This window comes from Protomyctophum bolini, assembly GCF_963924005.1.
Source record: "Protomyctophum bolini genome assembly, chromosome: 16".
NCBI classification, from domain to species: Eukaryota; Metazoa; Chordata; class Actinopteri; order Myctophiformes; family Myctophidae; genus Protomyctophum; species Protomyctophum bolini.
In genome coordinates this window covers 37,097,251-37,122,068 of record NC_137877.1, presented here as the reverse complement: position 1 = coordinate 37,122,068, position 24,818 = coordinate 37,097,251, and the positions used below count along the sequence as shown (strand labels likewise).

The window sequence follows — 24,818 nt, the reverse complement described above, 5'->3', positions numbered from 1 at the left end:
TCGGGCTGCCGCAGGGGCAGCTGGTCTGCTTATTTCCTCGCGGTGTGTCTTAGAGAGTTCCCGTACATATTGAAAATATGTAGTGGAGAGCCAGTCTCGAACACGATAGAGAACGGAGGGTTACACTCTCTGTAACCCAGGTTCTCTGAGTGGAGAGACTGGCTCTCCACAAAAGAGCCGCTCCGAAATGCGTGTCAATCAAGAATTAATCGAAGTGGCACTGCACAGATGGGGCTTAAATAGCCCGCTGATTGGCATCTGGGCGGTGCCACCATAGAAGATGTGTCTTAAAGAGATATCCATGAACACTGCCCTGTAGGGTCAGTTCCCGTACATATTGAAAATATGTAGTGGAGAGCCAGTCTCTCCACTCAGAGAACCTGGGTTACAGAGAGTGTAACCCTCCGTTCACCACCAAGTGTCACTGTTACACAGCCTAACACACAGACGCATGCAGGCCAGGGAAGAGGGCTTGTACAGTACAGTACAGTACAGTACAGTACAGTACCACTCACTTCAGACGGGTCTGAACTTTTTTATTGATACCGCTATATAAAAAATCTCCTTCTGCAACAGTACTCATTGCTGATTCATGCATGCGCACTGCTGTTTATCTCCTAATCACGGGAACCCATTTTGGTGTTAGCATCATGTTATGCTTTTGCTTTTGAAAAATAGCAGATCTACACCACTCGGTGGCGCGTTATGAGCTTCTGACTGAGAAGAGCTAACCGCTGCTGTTGATAAGCTGTGTATACAATATATAGAAAACCGTTACTTCCAGTCCAGCTGTTTGTCAATTGATCAAGTTGACTTAACTGTGTGGTCTATTTGCAAGGTCCTTGATATTGTCTAAGAGGGCAGGGGCTGCCCCGTGACAGATCCCATCTCTCACACGTTACAATTCTGGAAATTCCTGGAATAGTGGAATACAACAGGAAAAAAGGTTTCAGCACCACAGAGAGCGCTCTCCGCACTGACAAGGTGCAGCAAGTGGTATATATTCTGTGAAGTTTATATTTTCATTGGGTGTACAAGTCATGTTTTTAATATGCCTTCATCAAATGATATAGAGAGATGGTAGGGTAGTGCCCAAGCCAGGTTAGTCATGCAGCCTATATGATCTGTGGCTTGCTAGGCCTACACTCTCAATTAGGGATTTTCCCAGAGGTTAATTTCACTGATGTGTACAACCTTTATTCAAATAGTTTCATTTGTATTGGAGTGTGAAGCTTGAGGTAGTTTATAATCGCTTCAACGTGATGCCTGGGTGAGATGAATCATCTGTGGAAATTATGCCAGTCAGCATGGCCCACTGTTAAATGATGTGGCCAAAATAATTATACACATTTTCTATGGTATCATAAAACTGTTTGAGCTCTGTGTTACGGTCCTATGTGGCCCTAGTGGTGATTTGGTCTGTGTATAATCCACTGTTAGTGTTTTCCAGTGCTGATGATGGATGGTGGGAGTGGCAGTATAGAGATTGGAGGCGTGTTGTGGAGATTGTGACACACCTGGGCCAGTATAAAATCACCAACCAGTATAAAAGGAGAGCCCACAAGCTCTTTTGCCATTGCTACAAACACCAAATGCTGCTGAGACCCTGTTTTCTGTTGTCCCAGTGAAACAATACTAGACAGACAAAGTCACTAGTCAGTGACTGCATACTGTTTATAAATCAATACATTGAAACTGGGACTCAACTGATGCAAATGACAGCAATGTTGTTATTCAATTGAGCCATTTACACATAAGTGTTCACTTCGTAAATGTGTGTCAATTAACCCCCATCCTCTGCCAGAGAAATGCCTGCTGCGTGCTGCCTCTTAAGGTTACATTATATCCTTATACTACAAGCTTATGCAACAAGCAAGTATAGACACTCTACAGAGTGCAGTTCTAGTTTGTATTACTTTTTTTTATTTGCATAATTTAAAGCACAAAGAGTGTAACGCAATGTCAAAGCTATGGGCTAGTTGATATCAACACAAGAATAACAAGTGACAGGAAATTCAAAATGTATATGTGATATGCACATAAGTATCTTTATTCATTACATGAACATACAGCAAATTAAATATATATCTTAAATTTCTCTATTTTAAGGCCCCTTTCCATGAAATATAGCAACATCTAAATAAAACATAACTTAAACGTTATTACACTATCTTTCACACATTTTCTTACTAGGCTGAGGAATATATCCCACCCTTTTCACATTGGCCTGTTATAGCGCCACCAACAGGTGGATGTTTGCAAAACACATTTTTGGAAAAAATGCCTCCAATTCACCCTTAAATCCAATTCACCGTGGTTGTGCCCCTCTTCGCACCCATTGGTTGCCGTTTCGTGGTTGGACAAAAATCCTCTCTCTCCATCCACTACCATTGATATAACATGTTTTTCAGTTGCTTCATATTGATATTCTGTGCACTCAATTGTTATTTTAAACTTGGTGTCAGTCAGTAAAAAGAAACATCACAGGTGCATAATGTTAGTTTTTTAGTTTTTTCCAAAAATGATGTTTTAGCAAATTCAACATAAACAAGGTGGAACGAGGGCGGAAAAAGGCAGAAAGAGCCTGCTGGTTAGTCAGTCAGGGACCAATCAGAAGACTGACAAAGGGTGAATTGCCATCAACGGCGTATGAAGAAATTGCACCCTTTTTGACTGACTGACTTGTAATAGACATTAGTTAGTAGCAGTATACCTGCGCGCTGAAGTTGGCACTTCGACAGAGTGCATTTCTAGTTTGTATTATCTTTATTATTGGGATTATTTAAAGCACATAAAGAGTGTAATGCAATGTCAAAGCTATGAGCTTGATAGGAAATTTAAAATGTATATTTGTGATATGCACATAAGTATCTTTATTCATCACATGAACATACAGCAAATTAAATATATCTTAAATGTCTCTATTTAAGGCCCCTTTCCATGAAATATAGCAACATCTAAATAAAAACATAACTTAAACGTTACACTATTTTAAACATTTCCCCAATTTGTAAGGCAACTATAAATCTATAGTCTCTATATATAAAGTGATTTACTTAGATATTAACAGCTAGAATATTCAAAAGGGTCTCCACTGAATTAAGAACAGAATGTGCTTACAACAGTACGTGTAGTGTTTGTTTAATGAAACTATATAAAAAGTATACCCAGAGGTCTAGATTCTAAACCCTCTCCTTTTATTCCTCTCATATACCAAATAAAATATTGTTGCAGAAAATAGGTGATCTATTATTTGTTTTGCTAGAAAAATAAATATGTATTATGCTATACGTAAAATCATTGTTGTTTCCCTCTCGTCTGTGCTAACCTTTAAAAAAAAGAAAAAGTTGGTCACAAAAAAGAAAATAGGTGATCTACAAGCTCACAACGTGGCGCAACGCAATGCGTTGTTGTGAGCTTGTAGATCGTTTATTTCTATCATCACCTATTATTTCTGAGTGTTCACCCTAGAATGGTACACATAATTGTGAAAGCAAATTCAAATGAACAAGACAAATCTATGAACTTATACATATTCCATACTTTCCACTTAACACGCCGTTACTGTTACCTATACTATACTGTTCTGTTAGATGACAGCATATGCGCTACATGAATTATCAGTTCCCTCTAAAGTGTCTTCTGTGTATTTAAGCTGCCAGTTTATAATAGCACAAAAAGTCACATTTTAAACAGTCATAGTGGTTCCCATGGTGTCGTCCCTCTTAAAACAGGCCGTTGTCCTTCTTCATATTCTTTTGCTTCCAGGTTGGCATAGAGTAGAAGTCAAGTCGAGAAACACCAAGAATGAGTTCAAACTCGTCATTGGACAGGTATTCCTGCAATCATGGGAGACAGACAAGGCCACATATGTTCAAGTCACGTGTGTATTTCTAGCATGAGATACAGTAAATTGACAGACATACTTGTGAGCATTTAAAGTATGTGTGCGTTGTACTGGGGGCTTAAAAGGTCTTTAAATAAATACTTTTTGAAATGTCTCTGAGGAAAATGAACGGGGAATCATTTCCTGCGCCCTGGTAGGGGGGCGGGACTGCGACGCTCTATAGCCTACTCTATACTGGGTTCAAGTGGTTACACGAATAAATGATCCCTGTGGTCACCTCTTTCCTGGTCGGGTCGACTCCTTCGGGCAGCTCTTCAGGCAGGAGGTTGAGCAGATTCTTTGCAGGGACGGTGGGCAGACGAGAAGGAGCCAGCATGTCAACAACTCCTTTAGTGCTCTGTGGAGGGCCCTTATTGCTCCTGTCCTGTAGAGAGACATAATTATATACAGTATCAAGGTGGTTATGTATATGTAATGTATTGAGTTGTGCTTGAAATGTACTGCAATTCTGCAAACTGTCAATCAATCAATCAATCAATCAATCAATCAATAACCAGTAAGACGCGCAAACGCGGGACGCGAACGCAGCTCGTACATATTTGGGTTTTGGACGTATAGCTGCTTTGGGGACTCCTTATATGGTTATGGCTGAGTCATGGTGACGTATTGATGCAACACACTCCATATTTGGACATAGCTCCATATATGGGCACAAAGGGGGGGACACACGCACGCACAGACATGATCTGCTAGGTCTCATAGTAAGTGCTCAATGCATTCGCAATCAACAATGGTGTAAAGTTAGTGTAGCTATGTATAGTAACACAAATTGCATCCATACATCCCCATATTTGTGAGGTGGGGTCTTGTACAGTCTATCTATATGTTGTACATGTTTGGTGAGACATTAAAGAGGCTACCTATTGCGACATGCTTTTCTGCAAAACATTAGTTTTACAGTAGTACAAGTATTTTTAAGCCTCACCACAGTAATCTTGATCATGTCAGTGGCATCCCCGAGCTCAGACTTCAACTCCTCATAGGATTTTGAGCCCTGGTGAAATAAAAGTCAAGGTTAATTACTCTCAGATACATTTTTCATCTGATAAGGAAACATGACTATACCTTTTGTATAGGCAACATTATGTTTTGAACACTAGCATCCCTGTTCTAGGCATGTCAGCTGAAAATGGAAACATTCAGCGAAAATATATGAATATTTGGCCCAAAAATAGGTGTTGTGAGCTTGTAGATTTGCTATTTGATGGACAATGACGTGTAGAGTTCATGTGGTTTAAGTCGAAAACATTTTCTGCAAACAAATGTAACCACATTTGACTGAGAGCCTGCCATAGTGCAAATTCCAGGTATTCACCAGAGAAACGTTTTTTTTTAATCTAAAATGAGTTAAGTTCACATACTAGAGCATGTCTGAAATAAGTGCTGAAATTGACACGCAAGTATGAAATAAATGCTTAAACATGTAGCTAGGTCAGGTGTAATGTTAAGAGACCACAGAAGTGATCCTTTCAAGCCTGTTTTCTCAACTCGCTGTTTTCTGCAAGACATTACTCTATATTCTCCAAAACTGGTGGGGCAAACTGAACAACCAATATGTCAATTTGAAGCTATATAAACGATGCCCTGCTTTCATATGAACAATGAAAAACATTCCCTTTCATAATATCACGCTCCATACGTACATGCCACTTTTGGGTGTCCCAGGCATGGAACCACCCGGTGAAGGTAGGGGGCTCGAAGCCCTGTTTGACCAGAACAACGGGGGTGCGCACGTCACGGCCGCCAGGGTGGGAGCGCAGGTACTCCTCTGCGGTTGTGACGGCCGCCTCTTTCTCCTTAACGTTGGCACCTTTGCCTACCCACAGGAACACCTGAAGAACACAATGAGACAGAGGTGAAAGTATATAGGGCATTTTATCAGGTATTTGACCAATAATCTGCATGGGAACTAAATCGTTACCAAGAATTGTCTTCACCAGTGTGTTTCTAAAGGTGTCTAATAACATGTACTAAAAGATTGAAATTCGACCATATCCATTATCCAATGTGCTGACCTCATCACATTTGTGATGACTGCTATGGCTGTTTTCTCCCAATGAGTGTTTTGTTTTTGTGCAAAACTAATGCTGGAATGGATTCAGAATAGAAAACCCCCTAGTTATATGTCACATATACCACTTAAAGAATGATGAAATTTGGACTTTGTTTTGCCTTATATATAAAATATTGGTATAATAAAATAAGTAATTTTCTTTTATCTTTTTATTATTAGAAATATTGTTCTCTGGTATCGGATCGGGAACGAAAAAAGTGCATGGGCTATACTATCGGGACGTCCCTAATACAAAGGAAGTCATACACTGACCATATCCCAGACGTCCAGCAGCATGATGTCATCCTCGTCCATGTCTTCCTGGTCAAAGTTGGTGATCTCTGTGGCCAGGAAGCGTCCCGTCTGGTTGGAGCACTCGAACAGCCTCGGGGAGACGTTGCTATGCTCCTCCTGTAGACTGGTGACAGGGACATATGGGAGGGGTGCATTTAGGGGTGCATAAGTCTTCTGATAGAATATACCGTAGATTCAAAGATTTGTGCCGCATTCTCATGATTTAAGAAAATTAGCAGACCTACAAGCTCGTAGCGCGCCATCTGCTATTTTTTCAATATAGCTAAAGTATAACATAATGCTTAACGCACCAAAAGGGGTTCACGTCAGAATGTGTGTCTTCTTCTTCTTTTTTAAACCCATTTAGGCCTGACGTCGGAATAAAAAAAAATGTCTTCTGTGAATCCTGGCAGTTTTCTGAAATACCTCACGTTTCTATATCAGTGGTGCTCAATATTTCATATCAAAAATGATGTCCCATCTGGAAATTTGTTATTCCAGGAACCCCTGAGTGAGAACCAAAGATTTGAGTTAAAAACGTTTGCTGTGAATATAGCTATTTTTCAATAGCTAAAGTATAACATAATCGTGCGAAAATAGACGATGTATAGCTCAAAATGTCAACGTTTTACTTTGGCATTAAAGCTCAAGGGTATATAAATTAATTATCAAGACATTTGAGATCTTCCTTTTTTTAATTGCTCAATAATACACAACAAGTATATGTACATGTCATCAAGCATTTTAAGGTTTTCTTTTTTTTTGTGGCTTTTGCCTTTATTTTTTTTCATGGAGGGACAGACAGTAGGCTGACAGGAAATGGGGAGAGAGATGTGGGGGAAGACATGCAGTGAAGGCCGTCGGGATCGGGAGTTGAACCCGCGGCCACACTGCCAGACTGGATTACCAGCCAAGGTGCCTGGACCGCTGAGCCACGGCCCAGGCTGATTGTCAGGCATTTTGAATGCATCTCTGCATGCTACAGTAGTAGACGTATACCTCTTGCTGTTGGCGTACTGCATCTTTCCTCCCAGATTCACCCAGAAGTGAGCCGGCTCCTGTCCCTCTGCAATGACACGTTTCTCCCTTCTGGAGATGATGTCTGCCAAGGTTTTACCCATCTCCCGTTCGTCGCCACTGCAGCCCTGCATGTGAACAACACCATACAACAGGGATGGGCAACTTTGACTATATTTCCACCGTCACTCCAGAGGGCCACATTCATTCAGCACATTGCATATTACTGTCGTAGCAAAAATAGCCGATCTACAAGCTCAAAGTGTGACGCGTTAAGAGCTTGTAGATCAGCTATTTTTGCTATATTTGAATTGAAATCCTGATATATATTTTGTGGCTATTTTCTAATTGAAATCCTGAAAAGTAACATTTTTATTTAATTTCAAATGCCTTCATTTATGATTATGAACTGTATGAACTAAATGCAAATACATTGGACATAAGACACAAATAACATTATGATACTCGATACATATTAATTAAGCTACTCATTTAGACTGAAGTGATTAAAGTGGGTCCTGTTTGCATGTTGTGGAATTGTAACAGCTGAAATCAATAATATATCAGTATTCCCATATTAATCTGAGGGCCGCGTTAAGGGAAGGTGCATGGGAGCCGCATGTGGCCCCCGGGCCACCAGTTTCCCACGTAACAGCTGAATTCACCTTTCACACTTAGACACTCCCACTTGGACACTTTCCATGCAGCCAGGCTCATTCATTCCAATGTAAATATCAGCAGGCAAAGAATAAATAAGGTTATAAAAGTCTTTAGACGATGACTTACCTTTCCATACCACAGATAGCAGCAGGTGTCAGTGCTGAGCACAAAGACATCGTTGGAATTGAGGGAGGAGGACCGCACAGGCAGCTCGATGGCGCGGGTGTTGAGCTCATTTGTGCCGCGCACTTGGAAGAGATGCAGGGAAGAGTGTCCAGAGTCCTGCCTGGAGCTCCCTTCCTGTCAACAGATATTTAATTCAGAAGAAACGATCAGAAAACGACAAACCCGCATGTTTCTATGTCAGTCGTTCTCACACATTTTCATGTCAAGGACCCCCAAGACTATATATGTATAGCCTACTTGGCCGCCGACACCCATCTGAAAATATTTTTGAAGCAAAGGTTTGAGTTAAAAACTTTGGCTCTGAAAGAATATCTATTATTCAAAGATTTGCGGCACATTTTCACGATTTTTCAAAAATAGCAGACCTACAAGCTCATGAGCTTGTAGATCTGCTATTTTTCAACAGCTAAAGTATAACATAATGCTTACACCAAACACCAAAAGGGGTTCCCGACCATAGTTCCTCCTACTTTTGAACTATACTTCTCAAGTCAACGTATAGCTGCGTATTTACCTCATAAATGATCATCTTTCCTTTGAATATAGCCATGAGGTGTAGCGGTTCTTTCCCCATGGGCACACGGACCTGCACGGGTTCTCCGTGGTACTTTTGGTCCAGAACGATAGCTTGTAAAGCGGAAGCAGTGAGCTCGGCTGTACTGGCATGGCGACCCTATGTATACAGCATGGAGTGGATACATAATTTTTTTTTGTTGTAACGCACTTTCTTAAAAAATAAAAGAAAATGTATATTTCAGTTGTAGAGTCAGGTTTACTTTAACCCATTTAGACCTGAAGCCGATTTAAAAAAGTAATGGCATCAATAATGATAATAATAATAATAATAACAGTATAATTATGTCAGTGGTGCTCAACATATATTTCTTTCTATGTCAGTTGGTGCTCAACCTTTTTCATGTCAAGGACCCCCGGAATTATGTGTATTTGGCCCCGGACTACCCATCTGAAAATATGTAGTTCCCCCCCCAAGAGCAAAGATTTTAGTTAAAAAAAAAATAGTTTGCTGTGAAAGAATATAAATATTCAAAGATTTGCGGCGTACGATTTCACGATTCTTCTAAAATAGCGGATCTACAAGCTTGTAGATCTGCTATTTTTCAATAGCTTAAAAGTATAACATAATGATCTTTTGTATATCTCTGACCTGCCAAATGTAGATCATGCAGTGCTGCCTGTTGTTGACGTCATATTTGTAGAGGATGAGATAACAGTCTCCGCCGTAGAAGTGACCCAGGTACTTCCTCTCTACGGGAACCATCTCGTTGTTCTGTATCCGCCATACCTGTTTAGAGAGACGGACAATTAGTGCGAGTGTGTGTGTGCGTGCGTGTGTGTGTGTGCGTGTGTGTGTGTATGTGTGTGCGTGTGCGTGCGTGTGTGTGTGTGGTCGCCTATTATAAATAGAGTCGAGAGGGAAGCTCGCACATCTTTAACAAAAATATTCAGGTTCTAAACAAAACGATACGTACAGGGAAAAGGAAAGAAGTCCGCACACTGTTCTACAGCTTCCACCTAGAGTAACTTTTTTGGTCTTTGTCAGGTGTACGTATGCCTTTTTTGCTTACATTTCTTATCCCACGATTTTGTAACCCATTTTTCACCCCTGTGTCAATTATCTAATCATTAGATAATTGCCCATGATCCCATTAGATTCTAATGGGATCCTGGGCTCTACACACCCTCCTCCAACCATGGGGAGAGCAAGAGCAACTCATGCTTCCTTCTATGCATGAGTGTCCAAGTTGCTCCTTTACACCTGACAGGGGGGGGGGAGTTTCCCTGGTTGGACAGAAGCGCGTGGAAGGAACACGTTATTCCAACCTGTTCCTTTCCCCTCCATCGGGCGCCCCCCGGGCTGGCCAGGGGGAGGCAGTTTAGAGACCAGGATTACTCCATGTTTTTTGTGAGGGTATACCTACCCTAGGGGACACGGGGAGAACATGTGAGGGTACCTATACCCTATGGGGAGAACATGTGAGGGTACCTACCCTATGGGACATGGGGAGAACATGTGAGGGTACCTACTTTAGGGGACACGGGGAGAACATGTGAGGGTACCTACCCTATGGGACACGGGGGGAACATGTGAGGGTACCTACCCTATAGGGTGACACGGGGAGAACATGCAAACTCCACACAGAAAGGCCCTTTCGCCAAGCCCGCCTCGGGTATGTCAGGTATACACATACTTGACAAGGACCTGTTTCTGGGTCGAAACGTTGCTCATTTAAAATAAAGCACTCTGGGAGCAGTAGATCAGCCAGTGTGCGGACCGCTTTCCTTTTCCCCAATCGCCTATTATGACATCATGCCCAGAACAGGTGGTTTAAAATGTGTCCTGACCTCAACCTCTCCTGTTCCATCGTCCACCATCTTCTGCTGGGCGGCTAGATCAGGCCGTGCGTGCATAGAGGTGGCATCAAACTTGATCTGCTCCACTTTAGCTGCGCATTAAACACAATCAAGACACATAATTGTGTAATAGTTATACACACGGCGCTTCAATTTGTTCAATTCTTAAAACGATGATGTTTTTCGAGCCTCGACGGCTCTTCATCAGACAATGAAAAGTCTGTCATGTCATGTCACATCCAATGGAAACTTTGGAGCTGGCATTGTCCAGTAAACGTTATGGTTTTTGCATCTAAACCCCACTCAGGATTGTACTTTGCTGTAACGGTAACAGTTGTATATTTGTTTTGTTTGTTTGTGACGTGCATCCACCGCTCATACCAATCTTCCCAGGGCTGTTGGTGACCCCCAGGCCCACTGTCTGGTTCTTCACGCTCCAGTTCTGGAAGAGTTGCTTGAACACGGCTGACTCTGCGCCATCATTCACCGTCTCCACGTATGTCGAGGCCGGATAGTTCTTGGCCTTTTTGTACGCCTATATATACAGAAACGATAATGCGTTATTATGATACCATTTATTTTCCTTTTTTTGGTTCATACGGCTGCTAAAGTTCGCTGTTAATTTAACTCTGGGAGTTATAAATGTTACCCTATAGCTCTAAACCAACACTGAGGATTTTGGGTGACATCAATAACCTAATAAATAACGGTTATGGATGGAACATGAGCACAGTAGCAATTATTTTGAGGGACAATGCAGAGGGCTGCAGAAAGCAAAGAGGATATTACTTTTCCACCAGAAACAACTCTACATTTCGGCATTTGAAAATCAATCGATTTTGTACACATTTTGAACTTGTGAAATGGGACATTCTGCACAATGAGTAGTGTAACTGCCGGTGGTGACAGTTGGTTCTGTTTGTTTATTCTTTATTTATTGTTTGTCTTATTTTGTTTTGTTTGTTTGGATACTTCCTGTAATTGGCATACTTTTACTTTGACACTTCCTGTTACCTACCCATATATAGCTGAAGCCTGTTAGCTTCACTCACCTCAGACCAATAGACTCATTTCACACAGCCAGACTCCAGAGTGAGCAGAGGGAGAGAGCACCAGTGTGTGTGTGTGTGTGTGTGTGTGTGTGTGTGTGTGTGTGTGTGTGTGTGTGTGTGTGTGTGTGTGTGTGTGTGTGTGTGTGTGTGTGTGTGTGTGTGTGTGTGTGTGTGTGTGTGTGTGTGTGTGTGTGTGTGTGTGTGTGTGTGTGTGTGTGTGTGTGTGTGTGTGTGTGTGTGTGTGTGTGTGTGTGTCCACCAGACCACACGGTATGAAATGTTTGACTGTTTATGTGACTCTTATGTTTGTACTCTTATTGATTAAGCAGTGTTGAAGCCTGTGACATTTGCAGTTGTAGTGAACTTGTAGTGACTGAAGTTGTCTATTGTCTACAGTGCCTGTCCGTCATGTGTAAATGTGACCATCGGTGACTGTTGATGTGCCCTGAGGTTCAAGTTGGTTATGCTGCAGCCCTTTAGCACCCTCGATACGCGGAGTGAGGTATACATGATTATTTATTTGTCTAGTTTCCATTTGGAGTATCATTCATGATTGTATTTGTTTGGTTTTCGTTTGGTTGTGGTACTTTTGGTTATTGTGCATTTTCCTTTGTTTGATGACAATTGAAATGACTTGAGTTTTGTATCACTGTATTTACAATTGACCATAAATTAACCATTTTTATTGTTGATTGTACTGCTGACGTGACAAGTTTAATGCACAGATTTTAGTAGTGAAACTATGAAATTATTCGATTGTAACTGTATTTATTCTATATCCTTATAGTTTTCACGGTGTTGGAACAATACACACACCCGTCGAGACCACCCAAACGTGTCATTCTTTCAACAATCGAGGGGCAGCTACAAGTAAGCTACTTTTACTTTTAGTACTTCAAGTACATTTTGATGCCGATACTTTTGTAGGCCTACTTTTACTTGTAACTAAGTGGTTCTAAGTTGCAGTATTGGTACTTTTACTTAAGTAAAACAATTGAGTACTTTTTCCACAACTGGATTATTATTTATTATGATCCCAGTGACCAGTCAGTCAAGATCACAAACAGGCAGTTTTCAAGCGTGTTGTGGTACTTGTAAGTAACCAGCAGGGGTCAGCAAAACCATAAAACGGCAATCGAAAGCAAAAGAGGATGTATGAAGGATGAAGAATGACCTCTGCTTTGACCAGTGACTCTGAGCGCTCATGCTTGGAGGCCCGCTTTCCTTTCCAGATGAAAATCTTCTTTCCTGCCAGGTCCAAAAGATAGCAGTCCTGAGAAACAAATAGATTATTATGGGATGCATTCAAAATGACCATATGAAGTGAAATACCCCTTCAACCACGATGTCTATAGCATCCCTATTCTTGGGCTAGGATTGAGTGAAATGGCAGATCTTTTGACCCGACGTCGAAATTAAAAAAATGTCATCTAAATCCTGACAGTTTTCTGAAATACCTCATGTTTCTGTATCAGTGGTGCTCAATATTCCATGTCAAGGACCCCCAAAAATATATGTAATTTTTTTTTGCATCTGAGAATATGTTGTTCCAGGAACCCCCCAGAAGCAAAGATTTTACTTAAAAACGTTCATTTTGCAGCACATTTTGAAGACTTTTCAAAAATAGCAGACCTTGAGCTTGTAGATCTAATGTAGAGCTTGTAGATCTGCAATTTTTCAATAGCTAAATTATAACATAATGTTTAAAACACCAAAAGGGGTTCCTGTCCAGAATGGGTTAAAGCACCTGTTTTTTGGCAAACAGATTTGGTGTAGATGGAAGAGAGAAGATCGAGTATAGCACCACCAACAACTACGTATTTAAGCAATGTTACACGAGACGGTGTTCTTTATAGTCATTAATGCACTCCTGTCAGTATATATACATATATATATACATGCACACACACACACTTTCTTCCGTAATATAATTCAAAAAGTGAAACTTTCATATATTCTCAATTCATTGTGCATGAAAATCATGACAATTTGTATCTCCATGAAGCTTGTCAACATACTGAAGCACAATGTACTCTAAAAAGATGGCTGTGTTTAAACCAGTGTTGCGTTCACTGTCAGCGGATCAATTACCATAGCAGATAACATGGCCTAAAATCATCACTGTGTTTTGTCATGTCCAGAGTTCACATATATATAAAAGGTTTGATCTCTGCCTCAGTCTAGGTTGTTGACCAATCGAACAGTGACTCGATATGTACTGTACAGTGATGTACTGTATAGCTGCACAGGCATGCATTATGCATTTATACACCCTACTGTAAATATATTTCACACACCACACTGCGGTGTGTGTCATGTGTGTGAAAGAAAAGATGGGTTGACCACAGCAACAGCTGAAACAGGAAGTGTGGTATAGGCGTGGGCTTGGTTCTGAGTCACTGTGGAAGAGGAAGTATACAGCAGTCGCGATGAGACGGGCCTATCACGGTTAAATTGCAATATAACTTAATAAAACGCGTCGCGCGTTCGAGTCTCGTTCATGACGACCTTTGCTGCGCGACTCTCCCCTTCTCGCTCCCCCTCTCTTTCCTGACTATATTCACTTGATACTATCAATAAAGTCAGAAAAGCCAACAACGACAAAAACTAGTTTCATTGACCAGCGCTTTACAAGCCGCTGGTACAAACTATAACCACTAACCAGTGAAGTATTTAATAGACAATTCTTTTTTCCACGTATCGTACGGTGTATATACAACTAACCTCATGTCTGAGGAGGTCTTGTGTCAGGGGCTTCACTGCCACCTCCTGAACGACCAGGTGGCCCTGGGCGTCTGACATGCTGTTCAGAGAGGACACAGGAAGTTACACGTTACAACGAGGCAACAGAAACATAATATGATGCTATAGATTAACAAAACATACACCAGCTCAGTGACCTTGTGGTTAGAGTGTCCGCCCTGAGCCTGGGAGGTTGGGGTTCAATCCCCGGCCGGGTCATACCAAAGACTGTAAAAATGGGACCCTATATGCCTCCCTGCTTGACACTCAGCATCAAGGGTTGGATTGGTCCCTGCGACATACTAGCGTCATGTCCAGGGGGTCCATCAAGCTGCCTCATGCTACAGAAACAGGAGATAGGCTCCTGTCCTATAGGCCTCATGGCTCGGCAAGGCTACTTTACTCGTCATTTCCCAACAAGATAAGATATATTATATTGATCCCAGTGGGTTCACTGCGTGGGCCATGCCGTGGCATTGATCCTCCTTGTGACACAGCAGGACAGATAAGAGTGCGGAGAGATAGGAATAAGAATGCTACTGAAGTAGGCCTATTGATCACGCTCTGGTGAGTTGTTTCATCATATGCTGTAGTGAAGAAACAAGTGTGCTAGGAAGTGCTTCGCTTTCGCTCTCTCACTGTGTGTGTGTGTGTGTGTGTGTGTGTGTGTGTTAGATTGAGAGTTCTTGGAAATGCTATCTCTGTGTGGGTGTGTCAGGATGATATACAGTTGTTTCATGATTGCTTTTGTTTTGCGTATACCTTCTGCACATTGACCACCCAATTTCCCTAATCGGGTTAGTTTACCTTGATAACGATCAAATGAGAGTAAAATAAATGTAATTATAGAGTGTAACACTATACTAGACATTATTATCGAATACATATACCACAGTGACATCACAAACATTCATAGCCCTGGCCTGTATAGTTGTATGGGGCTGAGCCCGTACTCTCCTTGGCTGTCAGTCGTATCAACTCGGTTCATGGGACATTGGGCCCGGGACGCCCTCATTCATGGCCGATGAATGAGGGTCCCAGTGTCCCACTAGTAACACAGCCTGCTCATTGACATGGTGCACTATTGCCCCCCCCCCTTTTTCGCTCCCTCTGCAGCCAGAGAATCTGCATTGATGTCCACTTAACACCTACTGCCCGCCAGGATTAATTAATCAGCCGTTGAAGAACCTTGTTTTCACCAGAAACGACATTCATTGCGCCGATTTGGAGATACAGGCCTTTGAATGCAGCACATAGTGGATGCGCTCGCATCTTCAAAAGGGCTGCGTCCATGCATTGTCCCACGTACGCTGTGATGCTAACGAGAGACGGCTAATATCGATGCGATCTGATCAAAACATGGATTAAAGAATATATAAAGCCTAGAAAATGTAGGCTACGCTGTTGGCGGCCTGCCAGATAAAAGTTAATCTATGCTTTCTATACGCTTCTGGCGGGCTCTGTGGAGTGGAGAACTGAGGAATTGTTCAAAAATTCTTTGCGATATTTATCTCAGTTCTCCATTCAGGGGGACAACTGCATGGAGGATTGAGATGTGATTATTTACAATTGGTCACACAACTGTCGATTGTTGCTCGACAGAAATGTAAGACAAAAGTGTTTTTCAGCGGAAATCACATCAATTATAATGTCTTAATGTGACAATCCTTGCAGTTCAAATGCCCCACGAGTCAGAAGCGCCTCCGTTAGATGACACTTTAGTTGTGACTGTGAGTGAGATCACAGACAATTCCTTGGCATCTCTATCACTTTTGGACAAAAATTGCGGAAATAGCAGATCTACAAGCTGCGTCGCGCTGCGACGCGTTAAGAGCTTGTAGATCAGTTATTTTCGGGGAGCAACCCCAGCACTCTTTTAGCTATAGTGGAGATGCGGTGTGCATAACGACATGGATTTCTAAATACATTTGTTCAACGCAAAATACCGTGTTCAAGTTCAGGAGACTTCGGAGACAAAAAAAAAAGCAATTCTCCTAGAATGCTGGCATGGAAAACGTGTGGCACTTGCATTTCTTCCACCATAGTAAATGCTGCATTCGTGGTCTGGAGAGGGCAGTTGTTGCATTGAATTGTTGCAATTCGAGTGGCAAAGCAACATGCAAAGTGAGTTTAACATTTGTTTAACGTTGTTTAAGGCAATCGGAAAGGACTTTTCTGTTTGGATGTATATGGGCTGTCAAGGCCAGAAAGTAGTTTTTTTGTCACTCGGTATAGGCATTCCTGCATAACTTCCGGGTTTGGGTGAGGATATGTCACACCCTCTATCTATTCTAGTCTGAATTCAGCAAGAGAATTAAGGACCGCAGATCGAAGAGAGAATTAAGCACTCACTGGAAGAGCTTGACAATAGTCCTCAGCTTGTTGTCCACTTCGTCATCGGAGACGATGGCCTCCTTGATGTCCCGTCTCTCTCCCAGGTGCTGTTTCATCAGTCTCATTGGCTCCTCCGCTGACTTCTCGCTGTCGCCCTCCACTACCGTCACCTGCGCCCGTCCGCCCCTCTCTCTGTCGCGGATGTCCTTGGCCAGGGTCATTCCCTTAAAGGGAACCATACAAAACACATTTAGTGGAACTATCTTGCAATTTTTTGGGTTGGATAACTATAAAATTCTTAAATTGTATTTCTTTACAAAATAATATTGTATAAATCTGACTTGCCTGTTACATGTATCTCTTTCAGAATGGACAACGTTATTATAATTTTTTGAAATATCGGTTATCGGCCATAACATGACGGCAATTAATTTTTATCGGATATCGATATCGGCCAAAATGTCTCATCGGCACATCCCTAGTTTCAATACCATCACTAGCAGCAACTATAATGGGAACACCGACTATAGACCTAGGGGACAGCAGTGACGAGTCACGAGACTACACACAAACGGGAATGGGCGTAATAATGAGTGTCTGGGTGAAGTGGAGTATTGATGGGAATTGTTCACCCGATGTAGCGTTGGGCGGCTTACTGTTGTACCTTGAGTCTCTCCATTCGATTACTCTTGGGTCCATTCCACTGGATGATAAGGTTTCCCAGGTCTAACAGGAAGACATCCCCCTTGTTGAAGCTGCTCCAGCTCATGTCCACCTGCAGTCAGGGCGTTTGAAAAGAGGAGAAAGACACCGCAAACCTTGTGCTCTGCATTACAGTTGTAGGTGAAGTGTCGTACTGCTGCATGGTGTTGTATTAGGCCTGACTCACACCTTCGCAACAGATTGATGTATATACGCTTGTTGTATGAGATGTATAGCTGATGCAAGCTCGCAATGCATTTCCAATGGGAGTCACATGGTTTGACACAACATTTGTGTTGTATGAGGGGGAGGGGGGCAGTCGAAACACAGCCGAAAGCCATACAACAGCTTGTAGTCCAAAATGTTGTATCAAACCATGTGACTTCCATTGGAAATGCATTGACTTACATCTAGCATGCATCAATGTTGTATGCTAGATCGAAAGGTGTGAGTGAGGCCTTACTGTGTTTGTGCTCGGGCATTGTACTGCAGACACCCGACTCACACCCCCTCATACAACACAAATGTTGTGTCAAACCATGTGACTCCCATTGGAAATGCATTGCGAGGCATACAATCAGTCTGTTGTAAAGGTGTGAGTCAGGCCATAGTAGATTTATTGGCTCAACTTGTTGAAGTTATGTGTGCAGTGGTGGAAAGTACTTTTACTTAAGTACTGTACTTTTTTGAGGTATTTGTACTTTACTTGAGTATTTCCAATTTCCAGTACTTTTACTTCTACTCCACTACATCTCAGAGACAAAATGTGTACTTTTACTCCACTACAATTATTTGAAAACTTTATAGTTCTACTAGTTACTTTGGAGATTTTAATTTTGATTAGAAAACATACATTAACCACTTCAAACCCCGATCTACTATTTTCAATACATTTGTATTTACAAGATTTATTTTCAACACTTTTAGTACTTTAAGTACATTTTGACGCCGATACTTTTGTACTTTTACTCAAGTACATTTTCAATTCCGTATACTTTTACTTGTAACGGAGTAGTTCTAAATTCCAGTATTGGTATACTTTTACTTAAGTAAAAACAATTGAGTATACTTTCTCCACCACTGGACGTATTGCAGCCGGTTTCCTCTCACCTCTCCTGCCACCACGTGCTTCCGGCCCTTGACGTGGAGCAGCCGTTTGATGTCGTACGTGTTGGTCTCGACGTGCTTCATTCCAGACGCCACGCCGCCCTTCTTGTAGCTGCAGTGTCAGAGGAAGATGATGATGAAACCCGCGTGTACGCAACTGCACTGATCCTTCCTTAGAAATACTGAAAGGGGAAGTTAAGTACCTCTATTTTTAGTTTTTCTTTGCACAGACTTGTATTGTCTATGGATGAAAGACTTCTTGTTGCTTTTTTCATCCCCAATTTAGTCGTTATTCCGATTATTTCGTTTAGTGTGTTATCACCGCTGTAGTATTCGACTGACCCACCTCCCAGTGAGGAGCCCCCACCGGGAGGACTATACTGTAGTATTCGACTGACCCACCTGCCAGTGAGGAGCCCCCACCGGGTGGACATAGTCATAGCCAGTGCACGCACGGTGTCGAGTCGGTCGGACCCACGGTTGTCCAGGAACGCCCCAAAAAGGCCTCTGCCCGGACTCTGGACCGGGCCCCGGCCCAGCATCCATATATGGAGCTGTTCTGACCTTGTTCTTATTTTGTTCTTAGTGAATGTCAAGTCTCCAGGTTTTCTTCAGAATATGTATGACACTGATTTACTAAGACACTATGGCATATTAGCAGTCAAACTTGTACTAGTGTGGTTCTCAAATGTTTTATTTGCAAAGACCCCCTTAACTCTGAGGGTGTACGAAATCGTTACATTTTGTGTATTATTGCCCACTCATTTCTGTGGCAACGGAATTGTGACAAAAAATGTCCACCGCAAGCGATCATGGCAATGAACACACAGTGTTCATCGCTGTGCAGTGTTGATTTCGTCGACTAAAAGACAAAAAAGTTTGTCGACTACCGCTTTTCACTGACGAAGACTAAATGGAAACTAAATAAAAACTAAGCTGTGATGACTAAAACTAAGACTAAATATATTGACAATTTCGTCAACAAATAAAAACTAGACTAAAATGTTAGGAAGGGACTATAGTGTACAAGAGATCCAATATAAGTCATTTTACACTTGCATGCTGAAAATCGCCGAAAGAAACTGTCATTACGATGGCATCAAGGCCCGCCACAATACATTTTAGTCGACTAAATCAACTGTATATATTTAGTCGACTAAAACTAGACATTCCGGGTGACTGAAATGTGACTGAAACTAAATGAAAACTATTCAAGGGACCATGACTAAAACTGAAATCAAAATGTTCTGTATATACAAAAACAACACTGACGCTGTCTAATAATATACATTGCATGTTGCTCACATGAGGCCCTTTTTGAAGTATCCGCGGAAGGTGTCTCCCTCGTAGCCCTGGGTCTCTCTGTGCTGCACGGCCACGCCCCCCAGGGCCTCGTCGATCAGGGTGGTGTAGATGGCGGCCGCACCCTGTTCGTCCTGAGAGCTGGACCTCCCCAACCAGTAGTGGATGTCATAGGTGAAAGAGCCTGCGCGTACTTTGTCTGCCTGCATGTGTACACACAATGGCACAATAAAATGGTTCGTTATCATCATGCTAAGGAAGGACACCACACACACACAATCAGCAGTTAGTATGTTGGTATACTGTAGAATTCCGTCTAGGCCTACCGTAAATTACAGTAGCTCTTAAGCCATTTAGACCTGACTTTGAAATTTAGAAAATGTCTTCTGACAGTTGTCTGAAATACCTATGTTTCTATGTCAGTGGTGCTCAATATTTTATGTCAAGGGCCCCCAAAAATATATGTAATTGGCCGCCAACCCACATTTGAAAATGATGTTGTTCCAGGGACCTCCCAGAAGCAAAGATTTGAGTTTAAAGCGTTGCTCTGAAAGAATACATATTCCAAATGTGCGCCACATTTTCACGATTTAAAAAAGATTGCAGACCTACAAGCTCGTATAGCACGGCACTCGAGCTATGAGCTTGAGCTTGTAGATCTGCTATTTTTCAACAGCTGAAGCATGACATAATGCTTAAAACACTAAAAGGGGTTCCCATGCAGAATGGATTAATAAGGAACATATTGTGTTTGGTATACTTTCAACCTGGTGCCCATCTTTTGGGCATGTTATTATAGCCAAAAACCTTCAAAAGTAGCAAATGTTTTTTTACAATCCTCTCATAGGTGTCTTACTCTTTGGTTCTATACTTACATAAAGAATAATATAGCTGTCTCCTTCGTAGAAGTTCCCGTACACTTTCTGGGGAAGGGGCACCATTTCCATGTCCTGGCCAAGATGAACAATGTGCCAATTTAGACATCAAAAGCTATTTGGAAATACATGTATGTATAATTCTTCCTTTTATCCTACAAATGTATGCTGGCAAAACCAACGTTGATCTCCCACAAGCTGCTCTCTCACCTCTATTCTCCATATATGCAGGCCTGACGTGTTTTTCTTCAGGACCTCTATAACTTGTCCTTTGATCTGGGGCGGCATGGTTGGGTTTTCAGATACCTATATATAAGGGGAAGAGGAGAGTGAAGAAACATCATGCAAATATGAAGTAGCCTACTTTAAAGTAGAATTCCATGCTAGAAGGAACCTTTTAGTTGTAGTTGTTACGTCTCCAGTCCACCAAAGAGGTCCAGGTGTTATTTTGTGCAAAAGCGCATTGTTGGCTATTACGCCTATACCATAAGCCCTCAATGAATTGCATTGAATTGAATGGAGCTATGGGGTGTTTTGTATGTATCCTCTCTTCATAATGTAAATAGTATCCCACTTATTACTTACTACTTATTTCGATGTAAATAAGCGAATTAGCACATGGAAGGGGAAATAGCCACAAAATAACACCTGGACCTCTTTGTTGGGGAAATCACACTGAAAGGCATCAGTCAGTGTGACCTTTGACCTAAGTATGCCCTTGTGTTTTCAGTTCTTTGTTGGTTGAGTAAATTGTGTCAGAGGGTACTACACACCTCTGACTCTGATCGTGACACAGTCTTTGCACAAGAAAGGCTGATTGATGGCCAATGTAAATCGATTCTGTACTGGCAGCCTTATAATGATATTAGTGGATTTGTCACTTCATTTTAAATACAATTATATTACAATGTTTCCAGCTTATAGTTAAAAATCCCGTAGCAGTTATCCTGGAGCATTATAATAATTCAAATTTGTATCAACTACGTATAATACTATTACAGGCAAGGGGCTCCTAAAAACTCGTACTGCGAACTACGTCACAAAGGGCGACCGGGCCTTCGCCATCCGAGCCATCCTAAGCTCTGGAATGAGCTTCCAGAACTAATTCGCCTCAATGACTCCCTTACACATTTTAAATCCCTATTAAAAACCCATTTGTTTCAAAAAGCATTCCTATAAATAACCTTTTGTTTTCCCCTGCCTTTTACTGATCTCGTGTTATCTTGATTTGCTTAATGTTTCTTGTTTATTACGTTTATTATGATAGATCATGTTACTTATTTGTTTTTCTATTTTTTTATTGTGAATTTTCTTGTTATTCCTGTGCAGCACTTTGTGGCTCATATACAGAGACGTACACACAAACAGCTGACCATAATAAAAGTTGTGTTGGTTCTCCGTCGGTGCTCTTTCCAGTCCAATACGGAATAATAATCAGAAATGATTTAATCTGTGATTCTACGAAACACAAGATGTTAAACACCAAGTTAAAGCACTCGTCAGTTCAAAAGTTCAGGTCACAGCTCTGACATTAAACACATGCTCAAGTGATACACCACCATGATAAATCCTTTGCCAAGCCCATAACATTACAACATAGTCCATCTTTAGATCCAAGCTTGAGCACAATACAGGAAATGTATCGCCAATGGAAAAGTGTCTTGTATTAAAACACGTCACAATTGACTTCCACGATGAAAATGATCTGGCTTTCCATTCCATTATTTATTTATTCGTTTAGTTTAACCTTTATTTAACCACTAAAAAAATAAACATTGACACGGAGTCTCTCTTTTATAAGTGTGAACTGGCCCAAGAGGCAGAAACAAAATGACACTTCAATGCTATACATAACAGCCAAATAGTACATCCATGACATACCCCACGAAACCGGTACAACCGGCTAAATGAACATCACTGTTCATGTAGCCAGTTTGCATGATGTATTTGAAATGCAAAACTGAAAAGTGCATACTTATGATACACAACAGTGTACTTACTGTATACAGTGTAGGTACATACTGTATAACAAAAGGCCTATGTAAAGAATAGTGGTGAAAAGAGATAAGTACACAACCATTAACTGGCTGGACCAACATTATGGCGTGCAGGTCTTCACCTAATTAACTAAGGGCCTGGGAGCTTTACAGTATTACATGTAGCCTGCCCTGCATATATATGGTCCATTCTGTTGATACAAGCAAAGGTTGTTTGAATAAATACTTGTGTCCTGACCTAAACCATAAAAAAAAAAATCTTGGGACTTTTAGTATCAGTGGCCTTCCTGTGTATATCTCATAATTGCAGTTCAGAGGTCTATTACTGATGTGTATAGTCGTTGAGTCACCATGCATGTCCTGTTTTCCTCCCTTGGATGCAATAAGAAGTGTCAAGGGGATAGTCCTCCCACTGCAATGATAACCAGTTCAAAGGTTCCGCAGCTATAAGATGACCCTCGATTACTTTTTTGGAAAGGACACTGTCTTGCAGTTTAGCTCTCCGACCGAGGCAGACACATTTGAAATGATGCAAGGATGTCCAGAAAGATAATATGGCTTAAAAGATGAGCTTTATCAGCTTGGCTATGCAATTTGGACTTACATTTAATTTTTTTATTACATTTATTTATACCGACAAGGATTACTGTGCACTGCAGTATAACAAACCTTTGTAACCTGCAGCTTGGTTGGCCTGGGGGGTGAGAGGCTGTGGGGTGTGGCATGTACCAGGCTCCCTGCCCCTCCCTCAGGGTGGGTGATGCCAACCGTAGATATTTAAAGGTAGAGTCAGTGATTTCACTTAATTCAAATATCACTTTTTTTTTTGTTTTGTTGTGATAATCCTCTCTACTATAGAGTGTGCTGACCATATAAGGAGTTCCTCCCTGTCCCCAGTTAACCCCTGGGGGTCAAAAAACCATAGGTTTCGTTTTTGTTCTCTATCCTGATTGGATGAAAGCTTGTGTCCCAAGGCAAAAACGAAACCTAAGGGTTTTTGACTGAAATCACTGACACCCCCTTTAAAAAATATATAGATGCCTCATTGGCTGCTGCAGTTCGTTGGAGCCATCTGTGTTGACGGGAGGGCGGAAGAATTTACACTGGTATACGCCGGAAGAGTGCACGGTATACACTATACGTCACGCTGCCACTCAAGTGACAACTGGCCAATCACAGCGCATCTTTTCCGGTACTTATATCAGAAGCGCTCTGTGAGGCATACTCATGCTTCCGAGGGGCTTCGCAAGGAATCTCGGGATCCTTTTGCCCTCCCTTGAGCACATACGCTCCAGTGTTTGGTCAAACCATGTGACTCCCATTGGAAAAGCATTGTGGTGGCCTAAAAAAGCTAAAAAACCGACCAAACATGTGCTTGATTGATGATCCTCCTTCTCAGTTCCCGCACGCTATACCTATACCTAATTCTAATCCCCCCCTTTTCTACCTTTTATTTTTATGGTTTTATAACCTTTTAACTAGATTTTTGTTTTTTACTAAAATAAAGTAATTTTTATTTAGTTTCTGCGACGCTATGTTCGGGGCGGTGTGTAGCGACATGGCTTTCTACACAAATTAGTTCAATGCAAAATGCTGCGTTCAAGTTCAGGAGACTTCGGGGAAAAAAACTATTCTCCTGAATGCATGCCTTCCGGAATGGCATGGAAAGGAGTGGTATTTGCATTTCTTTCACCATAGTAAATGCTGCATTCGTGGTCTGGAGAGGGCAGTTGTTTTACAGACGATAAAAGGGCAGGGGCTGATCGAAGCCCCCTTTGATATTTATGTGTGCACGTCCCTGGGATACAATTAGGATACCACTCTGATACTAAAAGCTAGCACTATTTTATTTGATTTTATCGTCACACAATACTTCAAACAAATAGTTGCTTGTGTCAACAACAGATTGGAACATTTATGGCTACCCGTATTAGGCAGGCAGTAATACCATAAATCTTTATCTCATTGTCACACGATCCTTAGTTAATTAGGGGAAGCCTAATGTTGCCTTTACTATACAATATAACCCAATCGATCCACAGCATTGTGTCACAGCTTGTTGCTGAGAGAACTGGTGCCAGCTGGCCACACCCTGCTTTGATCTCAGCGTCATGCCGTCATCTACAGGGTTTAATCACAGTCGATGCAGTTTCCCAAGAGGCAAATATCTTCACCTATAGCTATAGCACCACCAAATATCTTCACCTATAGCTATAG

At 41.6% G+C, this 24,818-nt stretch overlaps 1 protein-coding gene across 1 annotated transcript; it reads right to left on the bottom strand.

The window, feature by feature from the left end:
• Nucleotides 1-3,725: 3,725 nt before the first annotated feature.
• Nucleotides 3,726-20,892, bottom strand: vil1 (villin 1; the record flags this gene model as incomplete). The annotated part of the gene is made up of 19 exons (XM_080785703.1): nucleotides 3,726-3,839; nucleotides 4,125-4,271; nucleotides 4,833-4,901; nucleotides 5,551-5,739; nucleotides 6,234-6,378; nucleotides 7,254-7,399; nucleotides 8,058-8,231; nucleotides 8,632-8,790; nucleotides 9,283-9,420; nucleotides 10,482-10,582; nucleotides 10,872-11,025; nucleotides 12,717-12,815; nucleotides 14,267-14,345; nucleotides 16,637-16,842; nucleotides 17,283-17,393; nucleotides 18,431-18,539; nucleotides 19,733-19,932; nucleotides 20,605-20,679; nucleotides 20,815-20,892. 19 exons carry the CDS (start codon nucleotides 20,890-20,892, stop codon nucleotides 3,726-3,728), a joined length of 2,493 nt encoding a protein of 830 aa, XP_080641829.1.
• Nucleotides 20,893-24,818: the final 3,926 nt, after the last annotated feature.